Source organism: Heterodontus francisci, chromosome 3 (assembly GCF_036365525.1).
Source record: "Heterodontus francisci isolate sHetFra1 chromosome 3, sHetFra1.hap1, whole genome shotgun sequence".
Lineage (NCBI taxonomy): Eukaryota > Metazoa > Chordata > Chondrichthyes > Heterodontiformes > Heterodontidae > Heterodontus > Heterodontus francisci.
In genome coordinates this window covers 50619586-50647007 of record NC_090373.1, presented here as the reverse complement: position 1 = coordinate 50647007, position 27422 = coordinate 50619586, and the positions used below count along the sequence as shown (strand labels likewise).

General features: G+C 42.3%; 1 protein-coding gene across 1 annotated transcript in view; it reads right to left on the bottom strand.

Moving 5' to 3' along the window:
• Positions 1-27422, bottom strand: part of sntg2 (syntrophin, gamma 2) — a 325968-nt gene that overhangs the window by 261082 nt on the left and 37464 nt on the right. The window contains exons 4-5 of the mRNA XM_068028487.1: positions 23712-23768; positions 23554-23611 (exon numbers count right to left, since the gene is read on the bottom strand). Coding sequence (XP_067884588.1) covers positions 23554-23611; positions 23712-23768 — 115 coding nt within the window. The remainder of the gene's footprint in view (positions 1-23553; positions 23612-23711; positions 23769-27422) is intronic.

The following is a 27422-nucleotide window of genomic DNA, read 5'->3' as shown; positions in this document are numbered from 1 at the left end:
AAAAAAAAAGGGAGTAATTTAAAGGGGAAAGCTCCAGCTAAGGATCCTTGCAGACAAGTAATTTGGCACTGTGACTACCAAATACCCGTTAATGAACTGGTAAGCCAAGAACTTCTCCATGAATTCTGGCAACACATGAAATTGTATTTCTTGGATCATTCTGTCACTGAGCTGGCCATGCAAGCGATCAAAATAAAAATCATGATGGGCAATGAGGGGTTGCATTGCATCAACACCTCAAAATTATCTGAAGCAGACCAGAAAGACTCAGTGAGACTCTGGACGACACTAGAGGACCAGTTGTAGGTCAAGATTAATTTTCAAATCCATCATCTTGAACTAATGGCTTACAGGCAGAAATCAAAGGAGACCATCGATCAATTCGTATGCAGATGCCATGAAAAGGGAAAGATCTGATTTCTCGGAAGTGGAGCTATCCAAAAGGATCACAGAATTGGTCGTTGCATGTGCCCTGATAGAAGGTTTTCAGAAAGAACAACTAGACAAGGAGAAAGGGTATGACAATGAAAGTCCCCTGAAAGAAAGCAGGAAATTTGAGGCCATTGCCACGAGCAGGCAATGCATACGAGCACTTGGAACACCAGGTCACCTCAGCAAGGCAAGATATGTGGCAAGTGCGGACTGGCCAACCAACCAAGAAATTGTCCTGCTTACATGGACAAGAACAAGGTGTGTGGTAGGAAAGGGCACTGGGCAAGGTTGTACTGGAAAACTGGCCAGCAGTCACAGCAGACCATGACCTGACAAGGAACAAACACCACATTGTGAGAGAAACAGGGATAAATCCAGAAGAGGCCAATCCAAACACAGACATGTCCACAAGATTGACATGGATGCGAGTAACAGAGAGATTACTGATGGTGAGCAACCTTTCACACAGTAACAATGGCCCATCAGATAGACTCGGTTACTCAGCAGGAAGCATTCAGCAGCATTGACATCATCTGCCCAGAGAAAGCCAGACAGCACAAAATGCGACTCAAGATTGATACAGGAACAAGTGCAAATATTTTACCACTGAGAATACTGAAGAACATGTACCTGGCAAGATGGGAAGCCATGATGCAACCTACAAATGCAAGAGTCACTGCGTACAACGGTACTCCAATCAAATGTATGGGAACACTAACACTGCAATGTAGGTACGGTAAAGCTTTGTGGTCACAGAAAACATTTGACATTGTCAATATGAATGGTCCAGCAGTTGCAAGGTTACTGGCATGTAGCAAGCTTTGAATTCTGACAATCCATGAGGTCAGCAGTGTGCCAAGGACAGACGTCCAAAACAGTTGTGATTCTCATTGAATCCATCCAAGATTTGCAACAAATGGTATACACAGTCAAAGCACTAATCGTGAAGTGTCAACAAGTTGAACAGGATCTGGACATAGCCATGTTAGACTTAAGGGCAACACCAATTGGCACAGGATTACCATCACCTGCAGAATTTATATTTGGAAGACAAATTAAAACAACTCTACCAAGTCACCACTTCCTGAAATCTTCATCAATACAGGACAAACTGATAGAGAAACAAAAGAAGATGAAAGCTGTCCACGACAAACATGCAGGTGTGGAAATTCCACCATTACAGACTGGACAGAAGATTTGAGTGATCTATCTGCAGGAGGGAGCATGGTTTCCCGTGAGGGTGTCCAAAGTCTGCACTGAACCAAGATTGAATGAAGTTACCACCCCGAATGGTGCAGAGCTAAGGGGAAACTGATGTCAGCTTAGGGAACTAGCAAACAACATTGTGCCTGACAACTCTATTGCTTCAAGAACACATTCATATTCCAACCCACAGAATGTAGCAAAGAAAAGTGACAAATGTAATGCTCAAGCACAGGATGACTATCAGAACACACAGGCAGGTCAAGAGAGAAACATCGACAAGTCTAGCTCTCAACCAAGCTACAGAGTGACAAGATCAGGTCATGTCTGTAGACCACCTGATGTTTTAGAGACACTTGACTAAAGGACTTGAAAGTCAGTGCATATGTAAATATTGATCAAAACTGTTTTCTTTCATTATGTACATAGTTTATCTTTTGTGTATTTCCATTTTAGGAAAGGGGGATGCTGTGATACCACTTTAACAGTGTGAGTACTTCACGCATCTTCACTGGAAGTGACATCAACCCACATGTGATAGCTCAGTTGGAGTTGTGTTCGTCACCTAGTCACATGTGTATTTTAGAGCTCTCTTGTAAACCTGTTATTTAATAATAAAGAACCCACTCTTTGATTACCTTTCAACTCAAGATTGTTTTTACCTTATTGCTGAAGAAGGCAATAACACAACACTTGACACAAGTGATCCTTGTTGAAATGAATAAGACAAACAGGACAGCCATACTGTACCAAACATATCCCACAAAAAGCAATCAGATGATTAATCAGTTAATCCGTTTTTGGTGGTTTTGGTTGAGTAGGATGACAATGTATTTCCACTTTAAAAGAATCAGTTTTATTTTAGAAATTAATGTTATTGTTTATGGAACAAGAAACATGACATAGGTTAGACCTCATTCTCAGTATGAGAGGCAGTTGATAGGTTCTGATGATTGACTAAATGAGACATTATATTGATTGCTGTTATTTTAATAAAGCTAGTTGGAAAAGCTCGGCTATTGTTGTGAGAAGTGAAGGTAAATGTTGCTTCTTGTAATTAGACCTGTTTAAAACGAATGCAGTCCAGGTCTGAGTGCCTATTACATGTCACAAGTAGAACTCTCAGTAATAATTGGTTTATTGGAGTATTAGAGCAGGATTGTAAGAATGGAGTTTAAAATTATGAGGGGTTTTGAGCAAACAGATTGGTGAAAATTGTTGCCACTGGTGGATGGTTCAGTAACTAGAGGACACAGATTTAAGATAATTGGCAAAAGAACAGAAGGGAAATGAGAGAAATGTTCTTGCACAGTGAGTTATTATTATCTGGATTGCACTGCCTGTAAGGGTGGTAGAAGTGGATTCAGTTGTAACCTTCAAAAAGGGATTTGATATATACTCATAAAGGAAACACTTGCAGAGCTATAGGGACAGAACAGGGAAGTGGGACTAATTAGGCAGCCCTTTCAAAGATCTGGCACAGGCACACTGAGGAGAATGGCCATCTTCCATGTTCTAAAATTTATGGGCTCATTTTCAGAGAATTTTCAGGGCCCCCCCACCCAGATCAGGATCAGAGGCAGGGGGAAGGATGGTGTGGTTGGGAGGGGGGGGGGGGGTGCTGCACGAAAATACCACCGCTGGTTGGCGTGTCAGTTTCAGGACACCTGCAATGTTAAACGGGGCAGGGGGAGGGTGGAACAGTGATCCTATTCTTCTCCCTATTGAGGCCAGTTAAAGTAGATTAAAAGCTCATTAAGAGCTTGTTGGTCGGGGCTGGGAAGGGGTGCAGGGGTTTCAGGAGGTATCTGTTGCAAATCAGCTGAAGGGAAGCGGATACAGAGTGCGCAGCCAATCATGGCTGCTCCAGGAAATCACCCCAGCCCCTTATGCAGGTCAGCGGGGCAAAGAAAGACTTGGCCCTTGGCATTACACAGGTGGCAGCGAGAGTGGGCACTCAGCACTCAGGCACTAAATGGGTTCATAATCCCCCTGGCATCATGGGGCAGAAGAGCAAGGGGCAAGGCTGCCAAGGACAATTGGGTGGCCAACTGTCCAAAAGGAAGGCTGCAGCTGACAATGGGGCCACGACCTTCAGATTTGGTCCCAGTGGTGATGAGGGGCAGGCAACACTCTCCACAAGAAAGGTGGAGCCTTGAACAGCAGGAGGGCATGGGAGAGGATAGAGGAGCAAGAAGGCAACAGAGGTCATACCCTCATCACAGGATCTACCACCGAAGACACAGCTGCCTAGAGATGGCCGAGACCCAGTGCTGCAGGAGACTGTGACTCTCCAGGCAAATGGTCACAGAGATCTGTGACCTCGTTGCCGAAGTCCTCAGACTTGGCAGCACTGGTTGCCATGCCCTGTCAGTAGCCATCAAAGTCACTGTGGCTTGAACTTCTTCGTTTCAGGCTCCTTCCAAGGATCAGCTTCAGACCTTAGTGGCATCTCACAAGTAGCTGCACCTCGCAGATCACTGGTGCCCTCTTTGCCAGAGCTGAACAATGCACTCATTTCATCACAGATGCAGCCTCACTGGAACAAAGGGCATTGGGTTTCACCAGCATTGCTGGATTCCCTCAGGTGGCGATCAAAGCACCCAGAGACTGGCCAGTGAGGTTCATCAACAGGAAGGGCTTCCACTCCCTCAACGTTCAACTGGCCCAAGACCACAACAACAGCTTCCTCCATATGTGTGCTCGCTTTCATGGCAGCTGTCATGACTCCTTCATCCTCTGCCATTTGACGCTGCCTCAGATCTTTACTCCAACCCCAAAAATGCGTGGGACAAGGGAAATCCCTTGAAAACATGGCTACTCACCCCTTTACGGGAGCCCCAGACAGAGGCACAGAGGTGATAGAGCTAATGTCAACCACTCAGTAGGACAATCATTGAGCAGGCCATCAGGCTTCTGAAGGTGCGATTCCAGTGCCTAGTGGTGGTGTCCTCCAATACCCTCCTACAAGCGTCTCTATCATTGTGGTGGTCTGCTGTACTCTCAATAACATGGCACTCCAGAGAGGTGTAGACTTTGATGACGGTGATGTCCTGGAAGGAGACAGATCATCGGAGGAGGAGCAGGAGGTGAGAGAGGAGGAGGAAGTGGAGGTGAAGGAAGATCATGCTGAACAGAGAGGTGCCTTTGCTGCACAACACGGTGGCCAGACGTGGCACAAGGCATGAAGGGCTCATGAGGATGCCATGAATGTCAGGGATCTCCTGATTCAGGAAAGTTTCAGCTGGGCCCCTCTGCCACAGGTTTCAGGGCATGGCATGGAAGGGAGTCTGAGATACCTGTGCTAACACATGCATGGAAGACTCAGCTTAGAACATCTAATTGGCAATGAAGGAGATACAGCTGCCCAGAGGCTTTTCCCTCAGCATGGAGGATCCCATTATCTTTTTCACTGCCTCAGACCATTTTTCCTGTCACGGCAGCAATGAAAGGAGTTCCAGACATGTGGCTTGAAGTGTCATCATTTATACAATCCAAATAGAGGAAAATAGTAGAAAGAGATAGTAAAAAGATATGCCAATGACCCACTTAGTGCTCCGCCTGACCCGGTGGCCTCCTCCTACCGCCCTCCAGGAACAGGAACTCCCTCCTCTCCCTCACCGCCTTAAACTTTAAATTGGCATCAATGAAGCGAGGGGCAGCCCTACTCTGGGTGCCAGACCTCCAGATCTCCTGTGATATTTTGCTGCTCTCTGGTGCAGTGGAAGGCTTTGGCACTATTAGCAGATCTCTCCCTCAGGACAACCAGCAGCCTTAGTGATGGCTGCCGTGGAAAGTCTACTTAAGTTCCACACTTCATCTGACCCACCTCTATTCCCACCCTTACTGGCTTTAATTGGACAGGAAACCCATCTCCATTTCATTTAAGGACTCACCCTGTGAGAATCTGAACTTTAATCAGTTTCCCAAGGGAGTTGGGTTTCTGACTGGAAAACAAACCTGACTCCTGCTTCCCACCTCTGTGGTGAAAATTCAGCCCTATGATTCTGTGATAGTCATATATTATGGTGCTGGAAGTAAATTAAAATTTCAGTTATCCATGGAAAACAGAATTTCTTATTAAGCTTAAATTCAACGAACAAATAAGTATTACGCTGGTTTTCAGAGTTCAAGACGACAGCAACTGTACAACAAAACGAGGATAGTAATCTACACAACAGTGCTCTAACTTATGGTGTGAGGCAAAACACTCTGCAAGTTTATCAAAAATTCACATTTGAATTGAAAGATCAGAAAAATAACAAACAGTAATATTGCGCCAAAACATAACTTGGCAATAAGTTTGAGAGATTGGGCTGCTGAAATGTGAGCTTGTAAGGATTGTAATGAAGAATGGTGCTATTCCTTGCAACATGAATATATTCCATGGAGTTTCATTCTCAATACTTCCTGAAGTGGAAGAGGAACTAAGAGGAATGCGACAAGATGGCAACAGTGAGGACGTTACTGAATCATTCGAATGGTGTTTGGAGAAAGACTGTACATTCCAGAAAATGAGTAAATTATAGTTCATACATGGTCCATGAATCCAATTCATTGAGAATCATGTCCATGCTTATGATGAAGATTTTCAGCCCAGCAAGCCAGAGTGAGAGTTCAACTTATTTCAGAATGAACAACTGTGGGCAGAATACTTCAAATGCCTATCAGATATACTAAAGATGGATGGCCTGAGTAAAGGATTCCTGATGAGTTGAGCACATAGACTCAGTTTGTTGGAGTACGAGAACAGAATGCAGTTCCTGTTCCATTGAGGAGTAACCTATAGCAGTGGTTGTTTTCCACCTATCCCATCTCCCCAAACAATGACAAACTCCTAAGCACAAGCCTGAATACTGCTGACAGTCCACCTAAATCTTTAATTGAGGCAGACACAAGAAACTTTGACAGGGTCAGCATCAAGTTAGTTAGGTGGGTGGAAAAATCCACCCACCCCACCATGCCTCCAGTGGAAAATCTCACCGTAATATTGAGATACGAATGTTGACAAAGAAACTGGGTGAAATACCTGCTGTTCTTCAAATATTGAGATGGGATCTTGACTGTCAGCCTGAACAGGACCTCAAAATAATGACATATTATACTTATTATGTTGTGCTATATTAATGATTTGAATGAAGGGACTGAATGTATTGTAGCCAAATTTCCTGAAGATACAAAGATAGGTGGGAAAACAAGTTATGAGGAGGACACAAAGGATGAGATCTTATCCCCTTTAAAAATAATTGTGAGTCAGAACCATTTCCAAGTCCCGACCCCGCATTTACCAGTGGCATACCCCGTCAGCAAATCTTATGGGAGGCGGCCTCCTAATTGGCTGTCTCTGCATCCATCACCTAATTGAGGTGGCCATTAATTGGCCACTTAAGGGCCTTGATTGGCTTGGGGCGGGCGGGTCTTTTTTCGCCGCCGCCTGTGGAGGCGGGAGTGGGTTGGGAAGGCCCCCCCCCCCCCCCCGCGCCTCCTGCTCCATTTTACGTGCCAGCAGCCCCCACCCCACCCCCCCACCTTCCCGCTCTTTGAGGGGGCGTAAAATTCTGGCCTTTTTTCTGATGTTTGTTGAGTCAATGGAGATGAAGGATGCTGAAATTCCATTGCTAAATTGGTTCACAATAACCTTCCTACTGACATTTGCCTTATGACTTACATGTAATTCCAGTCTCACTGCCCTTGAAAGTAGCCAAGCAAACCGCTAGGTTGTCGTAAATCAACAAGAAGAATGCCCACTGCCTTCTCTGGGAAACTAGGGGGGCGGGGGGCAATAGATGCTGGCCTTCCTGAGAGTAAATTTTAATAAAAGACTGCACTATTCATGAGCTAAGGATAAAGTGCCTTTGGCTGTGGCTCAAGCTCTATAATCATATGTTCCAAGCAGCAAATATGGAACAGGTACATCAGTTCTCAACCAAATCTCTTGGAAGGTGAGTCTCATCAGCATGTCTCTGTGGTCAGGCACAGAACAACCGTAGTATTAGCAGGATTGAGAAGGAATCATGCTTTTTTCCTTTGGCTGAGATAGAAAAAGACAAAGTAGTAAGCAAGCATTAAGGCCAAAGGGCATATGAATGCTTAAGTTAAGAAAAAAAGAATTCCAAACTCTTCTCACTATTTAACACAGAAAAGGTTAAAACATATTGAAGGAATGTTCTCAGGGAACTGATGTGAAATTGGTGACATGGTACATGCTCTCATCAATCCTTGGTGTCAGTATAAACAAATGTAAAACAAAACAGCAGTAATTCACATTGTTTTGGGTCATTGATCATAGAACACTTCCAGAGGAAACTGAATGCAGCAAAGGAAATTCTCGATTGTTTTACAGATGTAGGATGGAATGCAAGTCATACACAACGACAGTACTGCACTTTGGAAAGTAATGAAATGTGTGTGTAGTCCTTTAAGACATTGCAGTGTGATAAATGACAATTTAGAGTAAATTCAATAATCCTGCGCTTGTGGGGAGCTGTGCTTAAAGGAAGTGTGATATGGCAAATTAGTCCTAAAGTGTTGCTGCTGTATCCCAATCCACTCTCTTTGAATGTGGCTTCATGCCAGGAACACGGGGGCTAAAAATTGGCTTAACCCAACTTTTGGGCATGGGGGTCATGATTTGCCATTGGCTGCCACTGCAATTAGCAGACTGCTGATCAGCGTTATGCTATATGGTGCAGCCAGCCTGCTCTTCTTAAAGTCACTCTGTCCCTCTTAAAGGGAAACTGCACTTAATAATATTGCTGCAATGTAAAAGATGGAAAATGGAACTCCAGGGCAGAGAGTTCCAGGGTGATGGATGTAGTAGTGAAGGCTTTAGTGGTGGGCAGGAGGAGAGGCACAAGAATTTCCCTGGGGCGGGGGGGGTTCAGGAGGCCCTTAAGGACCACTTTCAGAAGGGACTGGGAGCAGATGGTCAAGGAGGTCAATTCCCATTGCCTGGACCCAAGGATCTGGCAACAGTGTCACACGAGGTGGCAGCACAGTGGCGCAGTGGTTAGCACTGCAGCCTCACAGCTCCAGCGACCTGGGTTCGGTTCTGGACACTGCCTGTGCGGAGTTTGCAAGTTCTCCCTGTGACCGTGTGGATTTCCACCGGGTGCTCCAGTTTCCTCCCACAGCCAAAGACTCCCACAAGCCAAAAGACTTGCAGGTTGGTAGGTAAATTGGCCATTATAAATTGCCACTAGTATAGGTAGGTGGTAGGGAAATATAGGGACAGGTGGGGATGTTTGGTAGGAATATGGGATTAGTGTAGGATTAGTAGGAATGGGTGGTTGATGGTCGGCAAACTAAACTAAACTTGCAGGTTGATAGGTAAATTGGCCATTGTAAATTGCCCCTAGTGTAGGTAGGTGGTAGGAGAATTGAGGGAAGGTGGGGATGTGGTAGGAATATGGGATTAATGTAGGATTAGTATAAATGGGTGGTTGATGGTCAGCACAGACTCGATGGGCTGAAGGGCCTGTTTCAGTGCTGTATCTCTCTATGACTCTAAGTCTAATGACCTCATGCAGGTGGTCAGTGAATGCATTGTTACATGTCATCTCCTACCCATCACACCACCAACCTCTCATGATGCTCAATGCTCCAAAGCCCCATCCATCATTTACCCCTCAGGACACCCTGGGACTCAGGAATCACACCTAATGTCCAGATACTCCACCTCACCCTCACAACACATCAATCCTGAGCCTCACACCTACCTTTCACTGCCTCCACATATCTCCAGCTATTCAGTTTTGGCAAGCACATCACCCAAACACAGTACTACATATTCACTGACATTGTGCCCTCTCTCTTAAAGGACAATGTGACGCAAAACAGAAGTGAGCAGAGCAGAATTGGCTGAGGACAAAGACAACTACATCTCCTGACCTCTATGGAGAAGATAGCTCTCAGCATCATGGCTGCGACAAAGCCTGTGGCATCCATTCTCATTGAGAATGACAGTATGTTCCTGCTTTTTGCTCCTTATCAACTCCCAGCTCACCTGCATCCGGCTATCTGGCATGGTGAGCAAGCTGCTCATGGAGCTCTTGCTTCCATCTCGCCAACCCCCCCACAACCGCCCCTGACCCCTGCTACCCTCAGACCAACCTTCACCTTCTGATTTCCTGCTTTCAGACACCTAATAACTGCCACCTGACCAGCCACAGCAACTCACGGAGGGAGAGAGCAACAGAACAGCACAGATGAAGAGGCCTTATCACTTGAACGGAACTGCACTTACCTTGAAGACTAGTATAGATTTGTGATCAGCATGTGGTGAGTCACCGAGCACGAGTAGGCTGCAGCCAGACCAGGGGTACTGAAGTTCTGCTGCAGAGCACTCTGATGAGGATCTCAATGTAGCAGCGTACAGGAGAGCGCTGAATGGTCACACATATTGAGATGCTGGGTGCATTAGCTGGCCTGCCAGACAGCCTCTTGTCACTAAAATAAAAGCAAAATACTGCGGATGCTGGAAATCTGAAATAAAAACAAGAAATGCTGGAACCACTCAGCAGGTCTGGCAGCATCTGTGAAGGGTCACTGACCCGAAACGTTAACTCTGCTTCTCTTTTCACAGATGCTGCCAGACCTGCTGAGTGGTTCCAGCATTTCTTGTTTTTATTTAAGCCTCTTGTCACTGCCAAGGAGCATGGAGGAGTCTGGCTCCAAACTGGCAGAGGGCATGGTGCAAACCTTGCCCTTTCCACAACCTCTGATCCATCTCCTTGTCCTGCTGCAGACCCAAAGACACTGTCACTGCTGCCTCCAGACCTTTTGCAGCCTTTGTAAGGACAGGTCACCCTAATCCTCTGCCCTCCCTCTGAGGATAGAGAAACATTGTCTGGCAAATACAGAAATTCACCACAACAACTCCAAAAGCACTCCAGTGTAGTTCCAGGCACTTTGCAATAGCAGATGTTCTTCAACATTACCTTGCCTGGAGGTTAGGTGCCTGGCCCTTTAAGTAATGCTCCTGTGAGGCCCATCTTGCAGCTCAGCATTTTGCAGAGTGATGCACAAATTTGTTGCCTGGACCTGCATGATCAAAATTAGACATTCTGGTTGTTATGCTGTGTGACATCAGGATAATGCTCTTTCAGAAGCTTCTGGTGCACACTGGGGATGCCTGCCTGGGCACCCTTCTGGAGGCGGCGCTACGGAGATGAAATTCACACCAGGATCTCTAAATTTACCCTTAAAATAGTAACATCAAAGGAAAGCTCAAACAATTTTTTCCACACCATCTAAACCCCAATCTATTTTATGCGCTTGGAGCACACTCCAGCTTGTACGCTACACTCAGATACAGTTCTTTCAACACACCATCAACATATTGTTTGCGTTTGCTCCGTGACCTTTTGGTCAGCTATGTGGCCTGGTCCAATCTGCACCTTCTCCTTTGTTATCTCTTGCCCCACCCCCACCTCACTTGCTTATAATCTGTGACTTTTCTAATATTTGTCAGTTCCGAAGAAGGGTCACTGACCCGAAACGTTAACTCTGCTTCTCTTTCCACAGATGCTGCCAGACCTGCTGAGTGATTCCAGCATTTCTTGTTTTTGTTACAGTTCTTGTCTGGTAGTTTCATTCTATTCTTGGTATACATTTTTCACAGTAATGGCCATGAGGATTAAATCAACTGAGTAACTAAAATGAGAAGCAACAAAATAACAAAATAACCGAAATAACAAACTGCAGTTGCTTCCCTGAGTGACCATGAACATTACATGATTAAATTTGACATGATGTGGGATACTATGAACATAGCTACACAATTTTAGATTGGAAAACTTTAAGGGAATGAAGGAAGGGTTTAAACAATTCAACCGAGTGCTGGGGGAGGAAGTAATAATCATGATAACCAATTGTTCTCAATTGAAAACAAATGGAACCCTTGAAGGGCATGTTAATGAGCATGCAGGACAAATGCTTACAATAAGCACAGACTAAACAAATGCAAAATAAAATCAGAAAATACTGGAAACACACACCAAGTCAGGCAGCATCTGTGGAGAAAGTAAGGTTAACGTCTCAGCTCTTATGAGTCTCAACAAATGGGACCCCAAGCAGATCAACAAGTAGATAGAAAGTTGAATAATTGATGGAACCAAACTTACAAAACCTGTGAAGATGAAGCAGAAGAAACCACCAGGTGGAAAAGAACCTTCTGAAAAAGTAAAAAGCAGGTCGTTGGACGGAATGAGGGAATGAGAAATGATTATAGCTGTTGAAAGCAAATTAAATTCTTTCAGCAATTTTTATAGCAAGTGCTTAGCAAGGAAGAAGTGAAATCCTTTAAGGATAAAAATGAGTTAAAATTGAGCCTGAGCTAAAACGAGACAGCAAATTAATTGATTACTTACTGGAAGTATTCACAAAACAAGACACAAAAATGCCATCAAAGGAGGCCCTAAAACTAAACTTGATGACTTTAATATTACTTGGAAGGAGATCTTAGGCAGACTTAAATACCTCAAAACCAAATAAATCTCCAAGGATGGACATATAGGAAAGTCTAGGCAAATTAATCTTACGGTTACATCCAGTAAAATAATTAAATTGAATATCAGGGACAAACTTGACGATCACCAATAGTAAATGGAGATCAATGATGTTGGGAAAGGGCAGATCCTACCTTGTCAAACCTCTTGATTGCTCTGAGATAGTGATATCCAAAGCTCAGTCACACAGTGCACCTTGACGTTCAATGGCATTACAATCACTGAATCCCCCATCATCAACATCCTGGGGTTACCATTGACCAGAAACTTAACTGGACCAGCCATATAAATATTCTGGCTGCAAAAGCAGGTCAGAGACAGGGAATTCTGGGCTGAGAAACTCACCTCCTGACTCCCCAGAGCCCTTCCACCATCTACAAGGCACAAGTTAGGAGTGTGATGGAATACTCTCCACTTGTGGATGGGTGCAGCTCCAACAATACTCAAGAAGCTCAACATCATGCAAGACAAAGCAGTCCACTTGATCAGCTCACAGTGGCAACAGTGTGTATCACCTACAAGATGCACTGCAGCAACTTTGCAAGTCTCCTTCGACACCACCTAAACCCACAATCTCTACCACCTAGAAGGACAAGGGCAGCAGATGCAGGGTGTGATGCTGTACAATTTGTATTTGTGTTTTTGAGATAGTCCCTGAGTTGGGGCTGGGGGTTTCCGAGGTGGAAGTCAAACCCAGGTTAGACGAACAAACAGTCCTGTGATTGAAAACAAATAGTTGTTTATTTTACCAAGGACATGTGACTAGGACGTTAACTTTTAGTTTGTCAAGAAAACTCAACAGAGTGTGGGAGCCAGCTAAAAGCTGTGTGTATTTTTCTAAGAGAAGGCTTTCAGAGTGGGGAGTTTCTGCTTGGAGCTGAAGCAGACTACAAGGCAACAGTTTGGCTCCAAGCAAAGGAACCTGGACTGAGGGCTGACCTTTGGTGAATGATTTCCAGTCACTCAGTTTGGTGAATAAAAGGGTTACCTGTGATACCGCGCCATCAGGACGGTAGTGGGCAAAGGCGAGGTTGTTTGAGAGGCGACAAAACGGAACTATTGAAGGAAAGATTATATCGCTCACTATCGACGGGACCTCATTACTTCCGCATCTGCACCTGGAGGACAGAACTTGAAAAACCATCTGAGGAAGATCCTGATTTTGTTGTACTGTGGGAGTGTCCAGCATCACCTTGCTGATAAGACTATTATGTAAATCTGTAAAGACTATCTTGTTGCATCTGATAGTTAACCTGTAACCTTTGAAAATATATATGACTGTGATTTAACCATTAGTTCATGTTTAATTTATGTTGGTTTTAGTCTGAGTGTTAAAGTAAAATTAATAAAAGTGAAATCATGGTTTCCTAAACTGGGGTCAGTCGGTGGGTTCGATTCTTTTCATTTGTTGGTGGTCTCCTTGGGGATCCTAGCAATGGGAACACCACCACCTGCAAGTGCCCCTCCAAGCCACATACCTTCCTGACTTGGAACTATTGGAACTATATTCCCGTTCCTTCACTCTCATTGGATGAAAAACTTGGAATTCCCTTCGTAATGGACAAGATTTCACTTTTATTAATTTTACTTTAACACTCAAACTAAAACCAACACAAATTAAACATAAATTAATGGCTAAATCAGAGTCGATATATATTTTTAAAGGTTACACATGGGTGTACTTATACATCACATGGACTACAGTGGTTCAAGAAGGCAGCTCACCACCACTTTCTGAAGGGCAATTAGGGATGGGCAACACATGCTGGCCTTACCAGCGACACTCACATCCCATGAACAAATAAAAAAATTCAAGAAAACCTTTGATAAAGTCTTGCATGAAAAGCAACTGCATAAGCTTGAGTTACTAGGCAATCAAGGTAAAATGTGGAGGTACATAAGATATCAGCTAAAACAGAGAAAGCGGTGGGGGCTAGTTATAGCAGGGATACCGGCTTGGGGAGATCAATTGAGTGAAGTGCTTCATAGATTGGTGCTGGAGCCCATACAGTTTCTGTATAATCTGGATATATGAGTGGCGCAATGGCTAGCACCTCAGCCTCACAGCTCCAGCGACCCAGGTTCGGTTCTGGGTACTGCCTGTGTGGAGTTTGCAAGTTCTCCCTGTGACTTCATGGGTTTCCTCTGGGTGTTTTGGTTTCCTCCCACATGCCAAAGACTTGTGGGTTGATAGGCAAATTGGCCATTGTAAAAAATTGCCCCTAGTGTAGGTAGGTGGTAGGAGAATTGAGGGAAGGTGGGGATGTGAGAGGGAAAAATGGGATTAATGTAGGATTAGTATAAATGGGTGGTTGACGGTCGGCACAGACTTGTTGGGCTGAACAGCCTGTTTCGGTGCTGTATCTCTCTATGACTCTATATAAATGCAATATAAGTTGATCATATTTGCAGATGATACTAAATTAGGGAGGCTACTAAATTTGGTAAAGTAGCCAGGGCACTGCAAAAGGACCTAAACAGAATAGGCAAAACTACTTCAAATTATATCAAATATTAGACAAGTGCAAGGTGTCTATTACTCTGGAAGAAAAATGGAGAACATACTTATTCAACGAATGATGCTGAATTGGTTAGGGTAGAGACTAACAGTGACCTGGAAATGATAATAGACCAAACAATTACCAATTCCAGTTATTACACAACAGCAGCCAACAAAGCAAACCAAATGCTTATCCATACTGCCAAATCAATAGACCGTAACTCTGAAGTGATCATATTGAAGCTCTATAATGATCTGGTCTGATTGTAGCTTGACTAGTGTGCTCAGTTGTAGTCACAGAGGCACAAGGGAAGCATCCAAGCCTTGGAAGCTGTGCAGGAAGTGGTCAAAGGCTGATCCTCAATGCCAGTGCATTGCATTAGGTGGAAAAGTTAGAGAAACTGAGGGCTGGATTTTATGCTTTGGTAGAAGGCAGGTTTTTTGGTGGGGGGTGCCGGAGAATCAGCGTGGAGTCGTCCGCCATGGAACCCGCACTGTAATGTCAGTTTCTGATTTTCTCGGAGGTGGCGAAGTTCCGTGGCAGCACCTCCGTCATGACACAATGCAATCGCAATTTAAATCTGTTACATACTGTTTTGCATGAATTTGTATCTAATTCACCGCGATCCTGCCAGGCATTCACAATCTTATGCATGACGTGCGGCACTCATGTGCCTTCACTTTCCCCTCTTTGAAAAGCTGCTGCCACCGAGGCAAGAATCATCGTTGCCTGCAAAGGTTAGGTAAATTATCCGTTGTTATCTTGTGTGATTTTTTTTCACATTGAACATTGTCGCTGAGCTCAATCTGCAGATATGAGGGAAGGAGACATGTCTGTAAGTGCATAAGGACCTCTGCAATCCAACATCAGGAGACGCCTTTAATGGTGTCGCCAATGCCGCCACATGATTGGGGAGGGGACGGTCACCATCATTAAGCTAAATGGCTGCCCGCTGTGTAATCACAGCGGTGCAGCCACCATCCTCATATGCGGGACTGTCGCCATTTTGCATACCCGCCACCGCTCTCAGTTGCTGGGTAATAAAATAGCCCTTAGACTCCAGCTCAGAAAGCAGTTAAATGAGAAGGGACCGTATAGAAATACATAAGATACTGATTGGAACAGAAAAGTATAATCCTGAAAACTAGTTCAAGTTAAGCCACAATTACTAGACAAGGAAGCAAAGGTACAAGAGGTTCAAGGCAAGTTCAGAACTGATGTCAGGAAGCATTTATTACCAAGAATTGTCTTCTGAATAGCCTAGTGGATTAAAAAAAAATAGAATTGTTCAAGATTACTACAAATTTAGTTCTCCATCTGAATAGGAGTTAGATCAAATTCGAAGCTAAAAAAGGAAGCACTTAGCCTTTGGTGGGCATGAAAAGAAAAAAAATACATATAATTATTATAGTACAGTTAGAAAATGTGAGGTTGGAAAGATAAGAAGGAACATAAGGGAAAACTAATCACTAAATTACGAGCAATAATAAAGCTTTGTATAGGCACATTACAAGTAAGAGGATTGTCAAAATAGGGGTAAGGCTGCTAAGAGAAGGAGACAAACTTATCATGGAGATTGAATGAATAGTAGAGATGCTAAATAAGTTCTATACCTCAGTTTTCACAGAGGTTCTTGTTATTGAAAATATAGAAGCACCAGAGGTATGGTGTAAAATCGTGATTATTATTCAGAGAAATGGCATTAAAGAAGTTATCAAATATAATATAAATATATCATTGGGATCTAATGGTTTACAACCTGAGGGAAGCTAGCAAATACTAGAGGCTCTTTCTATAATTCTGTGGAAAGAAAAGCTATGCCAGAAGATTGGAGGGTGGAAAATGTACCTTACTACTTCAAAGAATAAGCAGGAAATTATAGTACATGATGAACTTACTCAGTTCTTGTAAAATATGAGTTAATTAGATGGGTTAAATGTGAATAACCAAATTGAATTCTCTGAAGAAATAACAGAACAACTAAATGTAGTAAATATTGTTTATATAGATTTGCAAAAAAACATTTGAAGAGGTACCACATAAGACTTTTACAAAATAAAGGCACATGAAATTAAGGGAAATGTGACCAAATAGATGGCAAGACGCTTGTCAGGTAGAAAGGAAAGGGAGGGAGTAAAAGGAAGTTTCCTGCACAAGCAAATGAAGTTTTGTGGGTATTTATAATCGGGGCTGTTCTTTTTTACCATGTACAGAATTGATCAAGTTGGGGATCGAAGGAGCAATATCAAAATTAATTGATGCAACAAATTGGTGTGCACGCTAAATTTAAATTGAGATTGTGAAGCTGAGGAGAGAATTGTGAAATTGTAGAAGGTTGTATTTAGGTTAGCCGAACAGGTACTTGGATAACAGATGCAATTCAATATCGATAAATGTGAATTCATAAACTTTGAAAGATTTTAAATAGAGCTAAGGAACAGAGGGACCTTGATACACAAGTCATTAATTGTGGTGGAGTAAGTAGGTAATACAGTAAACAAGTATCGTGGCTGTGGAAGCATTGAAAAGCAAGACATTATGATTAATTTGTACAGGAACTTAGTTTGTCTACAATTGGAATTATATGGAATTTTAGGAACCCAATTGCAGGAAATATTAAAAAAAGCAATGGAAAAGGTGCAGCATAAGTGCACCAGTGTGTTGTTAGGAATGATGCTCCTTTGGACATTATACTACATTAAAGACGTTAGGCTGGATTTTAAAGCCCCTCCGCCATCGGGGACATTGGCGGGGGGGCAACGAGGATCGGAACAGCAGAGGCCCCGTGCCAATCTCGGTGGTGGCGGCGAGGCCTTGAGGCAGCCGCCCCGCCACTTGGCGATGAGGCCCCCATTTAAATATGTAAATTAATCTACATACTTGATTTAGTGAGGGTCCTGTCATCTCCTAAGTCGCCGCACCGATCTTCATTCGACGGCTCGCCCGCCCCCTTCACGTCATTGGGGGGAGGGGGGTGGGTAGGTGCCGCAGCCATGCAAATGAATCACCACGTTTGAAATCGTGGTGGCTCCATGACTGCCCGTGCAGGCAGGCTGCATTTCTTTATGTCCGCAGCCTACTTTGGACCATAAGTGAAAGGGATGGAGTTCTTCAACATTACGATAAAGTAAATCGTGATAGATTGTCTTTACCAGCCAGTGTGATGGTAATCAGAGAGCAGATATTAAATAGCATTTAAGAATTTCAGGGGAGGTCAGAGAAAATGTCCTCCTGCAGTGTGGTTAGAATGTGAATGCACTGCTAAAAACTGTTGTTGAATCAGAGTTCACAAATACTTTAAAAAGGAAATGAGGAATTTTCTTAAACAAGAGAAATGTTAAAAAGTATAGGGTGTGAGCAGGAGTGGAGTTAGACCAAGTGGCTCATGAATAAAAAAGCCAGCATAGTTTGATGGATCAAATGGTCTGGTCCTGTGCTGTTATATTCTATTAATCTCTGAAGAGGCAGTGATGGGGGAATTATGATTTATGACATTGTATCAAGTGATTTGAATGATATTTCATTTTTATTTCATTGCAACTTAGAGCAAGAAAGCATATCCGATGCATAATATATATGAAGTATTAATAATCTTACATTTTCCTGTACTTCCTATCAACATTTTGTTCCATGATAAATTTCTATGTCCACATTGATAAGGAAAACTGCTATGTAAACTTGTCAAATTATCATGCACAATTTGGACCCTGGGGCGTTCTTCAGAAATTGCTCAAAATCCTTTGTGAATCTTTTCCATCTAAAAATTTCTTTTATTCAGATTTATTTTTTCAGTAACTTAAATTTTTAATGTTCAAAACAAGGGTTTAAAGTAAATTAAAACATAAAGAGTGATTAAATTTGTCAACAGTATATCTTCAATATTGAAAAATAACCCCCAAGGTACTCCAATGACTTTTAATTTATGTTTCCTAATGATTTTATTTGAAGGAATAAGATTCTTCTAAAAGCACAGGAATGGACTTGATATTTTTTTTCCACAACTGTAAAGCTGTGAGAATCATAGTATGGCTACAGCACAGAAGGAGGCCATTCGGCCTGTCATGTCTGTACCTGCTCTCTGCAGGAGCAACTCATCTAGTCCCACTTGCCCATCTTTTCCTTGTAGCCCTGCAATTTTTTTTCTTCCAATAATTATCCAATTCTCTTTTGAAAGCCATGATTGAATCTGCTTCTTATACACTCTCAGGCAGTGCATTCCAGATCCTAACCACTCACTGCATAAAAAAGATTTTCCTCATGTCACCATTGCTTCTTTTGCCATTCACCTTAAATCGGTGTCCTCTGGTTCTGGATCCTTCAGCCATTGCGAACAGTTTCTCCATATCTACTCTGTCCAGACCCCTCATGATTTTGAACACCTATATCACCTGAATTTGTATTGTGTAGTTTGAGAAAGTGCAGCCTAATCTCGAAGGCTGCATGAGCACTGTATGGTAAGCTGTATTGATGATTTTTCTTCAATTTTTGGAGATTTATGATCAGTAGTTTTACTTCAAATAATTTTGAAAAAGTGGACATATCTCAAAAGCTGTATTTAAGGTAACATTTATATTGAGTTTCTTTTTTAAAAGAGAGAATATGTCATGTGATTGTGTATGTGTGAGAGAATGAGCAGAACAGAGACAGAGAGATATGGCAGCAGGAAGAATCTTGGGGTTGGAGAGAGCTAGAAACACTGGTGTTTTAAATAGCTAGCTAGATAGAGGTTTAATTCAACTTCAACAGGGGCACAAAAAGTGGTGATGATTGGCCGCCTGTCATAAACCCTGCCCAATTTTCCTTTCTATTGAAGTTAAAGATCAAGTAATGTGTTGAATGGGTGATGGATCTACTACTGCCTTTTTTGCACCACTGCTGAAGTTGAATTTTACCCCCCTCCCCAAAGTCTATCTTCATTCTAACATGTCCATTTTTCACATTTTGAAACCAAAAATGATCTAATTTGTGCTTTGTTGACTGTTAGAAAATGTAAATGCAAATTATTTACATCAGTGCAAGAGAAATCCTAATTCCTAACATTTGTGATATGGAGAAAGAAATGGAAAAAGAGAGGCAGGCAGTGCACTGTCTTAACCTAATTTTATTTTAATAAACAAGCACATTGGATTTTGAGAGAAACCATAGGAAGAGAGGCTTAGTGAAGCTAATAAATAGGTTGAAGGTTTGGGGACCTCTGGCCACCTGCACTTGTGGACAGCAAGTGAGAATAGAGTAGTGGATAGAGAGTTAATGGTGTGATGTTTGACAGCCGGGCAAGGTGGCTGGAAGATTACCAGGGTCGAGTGGATTCTTCAAAGTAGAAGGAAAGGATGTAGAAATGCAAACGAGGGGATGAGAACAAGAACACAAAGGGAGCCACTGAGGGTTATATTTTGTCCACAGTCTGAACTCCAAATGGAGTTTGTAGCCAGTGATGGTTCCTTTCTTGGGCACACCATGCCATGCTACCCACCTGAAAGAAAAGAAGAACAAGAAATGGAGAAGCTGATGAGGACAGAGAAATAGGGAAAAAGAAGAGAAGTGTTTTATAATTGTCAGAATTGGAAGATGTTACAGAGGTAACAGGTTTTAAACAAGTACAGAGGCAGGGAAAGGGGAAGGAGAGGAAAGAACAAGTCTGTGATGGGGTGGAAGACAGGAAAGATTAAATGGGAAAAGGGATGATGGTGCAAGGCAAAAGGGAGTGGTAATGGGACAAGTAATGAAACAGAAGATGGGTCTTGATGCACTGGAACTGGCAACAGTAGAATCATTACCAGCACCTGCTGTCTGTAAAAATGGGGGCATTGGTTATGATCTGAAATTATTGAACTCAATGTTGAGTCTGGCAGGTTGTAAAGAGCTAAATTGGGGTACTGTTTCTTCAGCTTCTATTGAGCTTCATTGGAACAATGTAGGAGGCTGAAGAGAGGGCAGAATTTTATTCGGCCCTTGGTGGGGGGGTGGGGGGGGGTGCGGTGGGAAAGAAAATGGCGGGGGGGTGGGGGGGGGGGCGCTGTTCCTGACATCGATTAGATTTTTTTTTTAGATTAGATTAGAGATACAGCACTGAAACAGGCCCTTCGGCCCACCGAGTCTGTGCCGAACATCAACCACCCATTTATACTAATCCCATATTCCCAACAAACATCCCCACCTGTCCCTATATTTCCCTACCACCTACCTATACTGGTGACAATTTATAATGGCCAATTTACCTATCAACCTGCAAGTCTTTTGGCTTGTGGGAGGAAACCGGAGCATCCGGAGAAAACCCACGCAGACACAGGGAGAACTTGCAAACTCCACACAGGCAGTACCCGGAATCGAACCCGGGTCCTTGGAGCTGTGAGGCTGCGGTGCTAACCAGTGCACCACTGTGCTGCTTGGGTCCCCTGCCATTTTGTCCAGGGCGGGAAAGGCCAAGGACAGCCTTCCCACCCTAGGCCAATTGAGGCCCTTAAGTGGCCAATTGGGAGGGGGTTCCTCCTTTGGGGCAATCCAGGGCCCCTGGAGGGCCCCCCTGGTGGCAATCATCCCTCCTCTGAGAAGACCATCCTCCCCCCACCCTCGCCAACCAAGCCCTATCAGCCCATTGCCAGAGCCTGCCTGAATGGTCCCAGCGATCCCAACCCCACTCACTTGTCCCGGGGTCGCCTCTCTCCTTGATGCTGCAGTACCGACAGTGGCCAATGCTCCCAGTGGCGCTTTGGTGCCGCAGAGATGCTGGTCCTCCAATTGGCCAGCAGCTCTGGAAGCGGCAGCTCATCCCTTAAAGGGACGGTGGGCAGTTAATTACTTGGCCACTATCAAATGGCTTCGGGGGGCTGAGGTGGGGTCTCCCCCCACCTTCTGGCCCACCCCATTGCCAGAATAAATTACAGCCCAGAGAGGTCAGAGTGGGAATGGGGCAGAGAATTAAAATAAGTTAAAAAAATGATGATTTGTTTACATTACTCTTCTGATTTGTGTCATCCACTTCGATATCATAAACACAATTTCATTTAAAGAATTGATAAACAAATGATGTGGTTCAAATTATTTGCTTAGGCACTTAACGTACCTTGGTTTGAGTTCTTGTTTTGACATTTACCTTTCTGATCAATTCCTAATAAAACTTTACTCCTGTTATTCCAGGTTGTCATCAATGACTACTGTGAGCTTCATTGTGCTGAAATATAATTCTCATCTATTCTATTCATAAATCTGATCTAGAAAATCACAGGCTATGAATGTTTAATATGCAGACAAACAGTGAATGGGGATTTGATGCATAATATGTATAAAATGCCCACTGTATTCAAATTTGGATGAATGTACATTGGTCAATTCGTGAAACTGTCCCTGCAATCATCATGTATTATGCTGTAATCACTTTTATACATAGAGTATACCACAATTTGTTTGGAATTGGGAAAAGAGTGAATCCTAAATACCGAACTGCACTCATTAACCTGGATGAAGGATGATCACAGAGACCATTGTGTTTACAAGGTCTCTTGATAATAATGACCTCTTAAGATCAATATAGAATACCTCTCCAGAATATCTCACCGACTTCTCACAGCTTTGTGCCAGAATAAGAAGCATGAAAAAAAAAATAACAACACATTTTACCTCTCTGCTCATGGACTAGTTTCAGCAAGCCCAAGGTTATTTTTAATGGATAAACCAAGTTGGCTGGAGTGGGTTATATGCCAAAGATGGACTTGGGAATGCATTATTTTCAGAGCAACAGCTTGAATGAGTGTTGCTGCTGATGATGTACTTGAATAAGTGGTGAATAATGAGGTATTAAACTGACATGTTGAGCTGAACAATAAATGGATTAGTCTTTTGAAGGTGAAAATTTGTGGCAGGCAACCTATTTATATGCATATGGACTGGAAGAAAATCTCCCTTATTATGATAGAATACTTCCATTGCAATAAATGAGTTATTTTAATCATAATTCCTGATATATTTATGTAGTACAAACATTTAATTAAATGTACACAGGTTAATGGAATAGATTACATGAACCTTCTGAGTGCTATTTCAGCAGCACCTGAAAATAGTGTAAAGTTCAGAATATTTTTTAAAAATCACTCGTTATTAAAAGACATTTTCAAAGTACATTTTTCGTAACTCCATCAATTGCAACTGACTCAAATTTTAGAACACTATTTCTAAAAGACATAATTGGGAGATTAAGAGATAAAATACAAAAACACTGTGCGAAAACAGGTATTGTGAGACATCCAAGCTGTTTCTAAAAAGAGATTTCGTTTATTGCTCTGCGAATAATAAAAATCTGTTTTGATTGGCACCATGCCAAAGGGATCAAGAACAGATGGTTAATGTGATCCAATGGGTCTTCTATTATTAGGGAACAATACTTGAAGAACAAAAATGTAAATGATGTATAGGTTAGTCAATGAAGTTAAAGGTCATCGCTGAATTACCTGAACCATGATGGAGAATGGTTCTCATTAGCAGAACAGTGCTTTGAATCCTGATTTCCTGCTCATGTGAACTATCCTTCATTCAGTTAGCCTTGACAATATTAGAACACATTTTATCTCTCTCTTGCACATGCAAACTCAAACACACAGACGAAATCAATTTTAAAAAAAAAGAGAAGCACAAGAAGAAAATAAAAGCAAAATACTGCAGATACTGGGAATCTGAAATAAAAACAGAAAGTGCTGGAAATACTCAGCAGATCTTGCATCATCTGTAGAAAGAGGACAGTTAATGTTTCAGGTCTGTGACCTTTCATCAGAAGTTCTGATGAAAGGTCACCGACCTGACACGTTAACTCTGCTTCTTTCTCCACAGATGCTGCCAGATCTGCTGAGTATTTCCAGCACTTTCTGTTTTTTCATCACAAGAAGAACATGGCTTCCACGAGAAGTTGCATGGTTTACCTGCTTGATCTTTAAAGATTTTGGATATGACAACTGGTACGCCATGTTCAGCACCCCCCTAAAAATCACAGAAAGAACAATGAGAAACCATTACACACATTACCACAGAATAGTATTATTGTAAAAGAGGTATATAGGACACAGGGAATGGCACTTACCTTAATACTTAGACCCATTCCTCCAACAGGCTGTCTGCGAAGTGTAACAGTTCTGTGCTTTAAAAAATCGTACAAACACTAAATTTAGTAGCATTACAAAAGACGATGGAAGTATACTTGCTCTATGCCAGCAGCACGAAATGGACTGGCAGCAAATCAGTAGCCGATTTTTCACCGCATCCTATCTTCCTTCCACTGAAGCTCACAGAACGTTAGTTCAAACTCTTTCTTTGCAGTTTCATTTCCTAGTCTCACTGTCACTTTAACTTGGTTTGGATTTAAAAAGTCAATGGAAATTAAAAACTGGCACAGTGAAAAATCGGCCAGCCCATTTCACATTGCCGGCGTAGACCAGTTTCACCCCAATATATATACGACTCAAGAAGAAACATATTCTGCTTGTTACTCTTTACTAAACCACACATCAGAACTCTTAAAAATAATTAAGATACCATTTTGATTAATTTTGTGAATTGAATATCTAAATCAAGATATCCCCAAGCTGGATCAAGAAAGTAAGTTGTCCTCCATTCGAGGATTTTGCCACTTGAAATGTGCAAAGATGAAGCGAAGATCATTTGCATTTCTTCATGGTGGACATGTTTCTAGATTTTTAATCTATTTGTGAACCCTTCCCACTATTTCCTTAAATTTGGGAGTGCAATGGGACTACACACTAACACTCCAGTGCAATATGGCACAGAATGTTTGGAACTGGGCTTCTATGCAGAATGCTCCATGGCTACACTCATGAGGGGCTATTTTCCTTGATTCTGCCAGGTGGGCACAAGGTGACAGGGACCTGAAAGTCACAGGGAAAAATTCACCTTGTTTCTGCTTTGGCCAATTCTATTGTGAAAGAGGTCTACTGTTAGGAGACCACAGTGCCTATCTGTTTCAGCCCCTTGGCTCTTTTAATAAGCAAATTAGGATCCTTTGATGTACAGTGTATTCAGGTCCCCAATTTGTGAGACAACTGGTCAGTTTTACACGGTGGTACAGCAGAAGATGACCAACAATGTTAGTTTTAAAATTATTTTTGCGAGACCAGGAGGACCACTCCTTTGGGTTCCACAAGAATAATATGGTCAGCCACCTCTCCAGGCTTTCTACCTCCGCGCTTGACACACCTTCCCTCCTCCATTCTCTGGTCCTCGCTTGCTCCCAGCCCAGGTGGCTCTAGTGTGGAGCTGACAAGCTGTAGCAGGGGTGCTTATTTGGTGCCCACAGTCTCACCTGTTAATGAGGCCTGAACCTCGAATTGGACTGAACCACCCACCCAACACTACTGGATAAATGGAGGGTTCCACCAATTGTGCCATTTGATAAATAAAATCTATATTTTTTGATCTCTCTGGTGTCATTACGTAGCTATGCTAAATGGATACCAGGTGCTTCTCTGCAAATACGAGCAGCAAATCAACCCGGTCTTCTTTTGGGCACATTCGGGTAGCCAGAGATCAAGCAATTTTTGACAGTGTCCTGAGAGAAGGACGTCAGCCCACCCTCTCAGTCTGGGCTTGGCTTGGTGCCTGGTAGAACCGGAAAGGAGAAACAATAGAAGCAAAACAAAAGAAAAATGAACAAACAGTACTGCAGACAAATTTCTTTTTAAACTGCTATCTACAGTTAGATGAGCTTTCACAGTACTGCAACATTTTTAAAAGTATGGGCGCAATTCAATAACAATATTATCAAAATTTATGAAACAACTCATAAAAAGCAACAGTATAAGATAACTTTACCAAGAGTACAGATCAGATTGTCCTACATAAGGAATACAAACACAATGGTAAATATTGTTATTGGGAATCAAAACAGTGAAAGAAAAGAAAATTCTCAATAGGAGGCTTGTCTACAAATCTTTGATAGGGGAATTGTTTAGTTTGTGCTACATCTATGTACTGTCCTCTGGCTGATTTAGACACAGGATCATTGGTAAAATAATTACTGCAGCAAAAAGTAATCAGTTACAAAAGAGTGAAAGAATGACAGCTATTCAAAATGATCCAACAGACCCATGAAAAGGAATGCTGCAATTTGAAAAGGTGATATTCAGATACATTAAATGGGCTAGTTGCAACAATGCATTAATCAAACTCACTAATGTTTTATTCATTCCCACACCTGGATGGCAGTGGCAGACAAGGTATCCATTATAAGAGTATGTCTGCTGTATCTACACTTTTACAATCCTCATATATTACAGTCCAGTCACATCAGGACAGTTTACTGATCATTCACGGCAGAATACATGAAGGATAAACACTACGCCTTCTATAACTGAGTCCACGGTGGGGCAGCGGTGGTGGAGGGGATCAATATCAAACATTCTGCACATAGAACTTTCCCACCTCTGAAAATGGCTGCTGTTTTCTTTAGAAAAAGTTCAACACAAACAATTAATGTGCAAAAGCTGGATATTCTGTGAATGAAACTGGTATTTGCCTAATTTTGGGCCATTTAAAATGTGCATTCAATATGATCATAATTATGCTTTTATGATAATGCAATAACATTTTCCTATATTGATTTTTATCAAAGTTTTATTCCATTTCAACGATACAACCACACCTCCAATTCTTTAAAGTATACAGAAATAACTTATAGAGAAAAAAATCCTTTTAATCCTGCATAAATCTTATCTTAATTTTAATTATATGCCTAATTAAAGAATGTTTAAAAAACTGCATAATCAGTGTAACGTACACATATTTTAAAGGATTAATATATTTATTAATAAATATGTATTTTAAAATTTTTATCTAGTAGTTTCCAATTGAAAATCAGTTTTGTAAAAATAGGATTTTCTACATTGGGCAGACGTGCTACTGACCCTACTGAGGCAGGAAATGTCAAATACAAGCCAATATGTCTGTGCCCAACTTGCAAGAAGGATTTATAAATCAAGGATAAGAGAATTAGCAAAACAAAGGGAGAAAGGATGAAGATATGGGACGACTGATACTAAAAGGTTAAAAGTTAGAGCAGATACAAGATTGATAAATGGAAAATTGTGCAGTTTACTCGAATGTTATTTAGCAAGAAATCAAAAGAGTGAATTTTCATTCTAGTGTCATGGTGGAACAGTAAAGATAGTGCCCTAGAATAATGCAAGTAGGCAAAACCATTATGTTATTTAGTCAACTTGAGATTCATTCGGCAGAATTTTAAATGCCAAGGTACGGGGGTGGGTTTGGGTGCAGGCGAGGGATTAAAGCCTCAAAAAGTAGTGTCTGGTTGGAAACCCAACATGATCCCACCCACTTCTGGGTTTCACTGCGGCAGGATTGGAGGTGAGCAGGGAACCTCCATGGATCTGTCATGTAAGTAATTTAAGTAATCTAGAAGGAAACTGATTCTTGTTTTAACCCAGAGTTCTAGCTTTAAGTGTCAGAACTCAGGCTTCCTGAACTGTGTGAAACTCACCAGGTGTAAACAGGCAAGATCACTGCAGAAGCCATTATGCATTGAAACTGACAGGCTGGGAAGCCTTCAAAACGTGAAACTGAATAGCTGCAGCCTTTTCTAGGTCAGAGGTTGGTACTCACAGTATTTCTTCTGAGTGTGCTTTCACTGTTGGATCGGTGATTTCAAACTTCTTGGATGCCAGTTCATCTGCCTTGCACTTCATTCACCTTCATTTGCACTTCTCTGCTATCAGCCTTGACTGCAGCATGAGAGCAGTTTATATAGCTCTACCTTGGACCT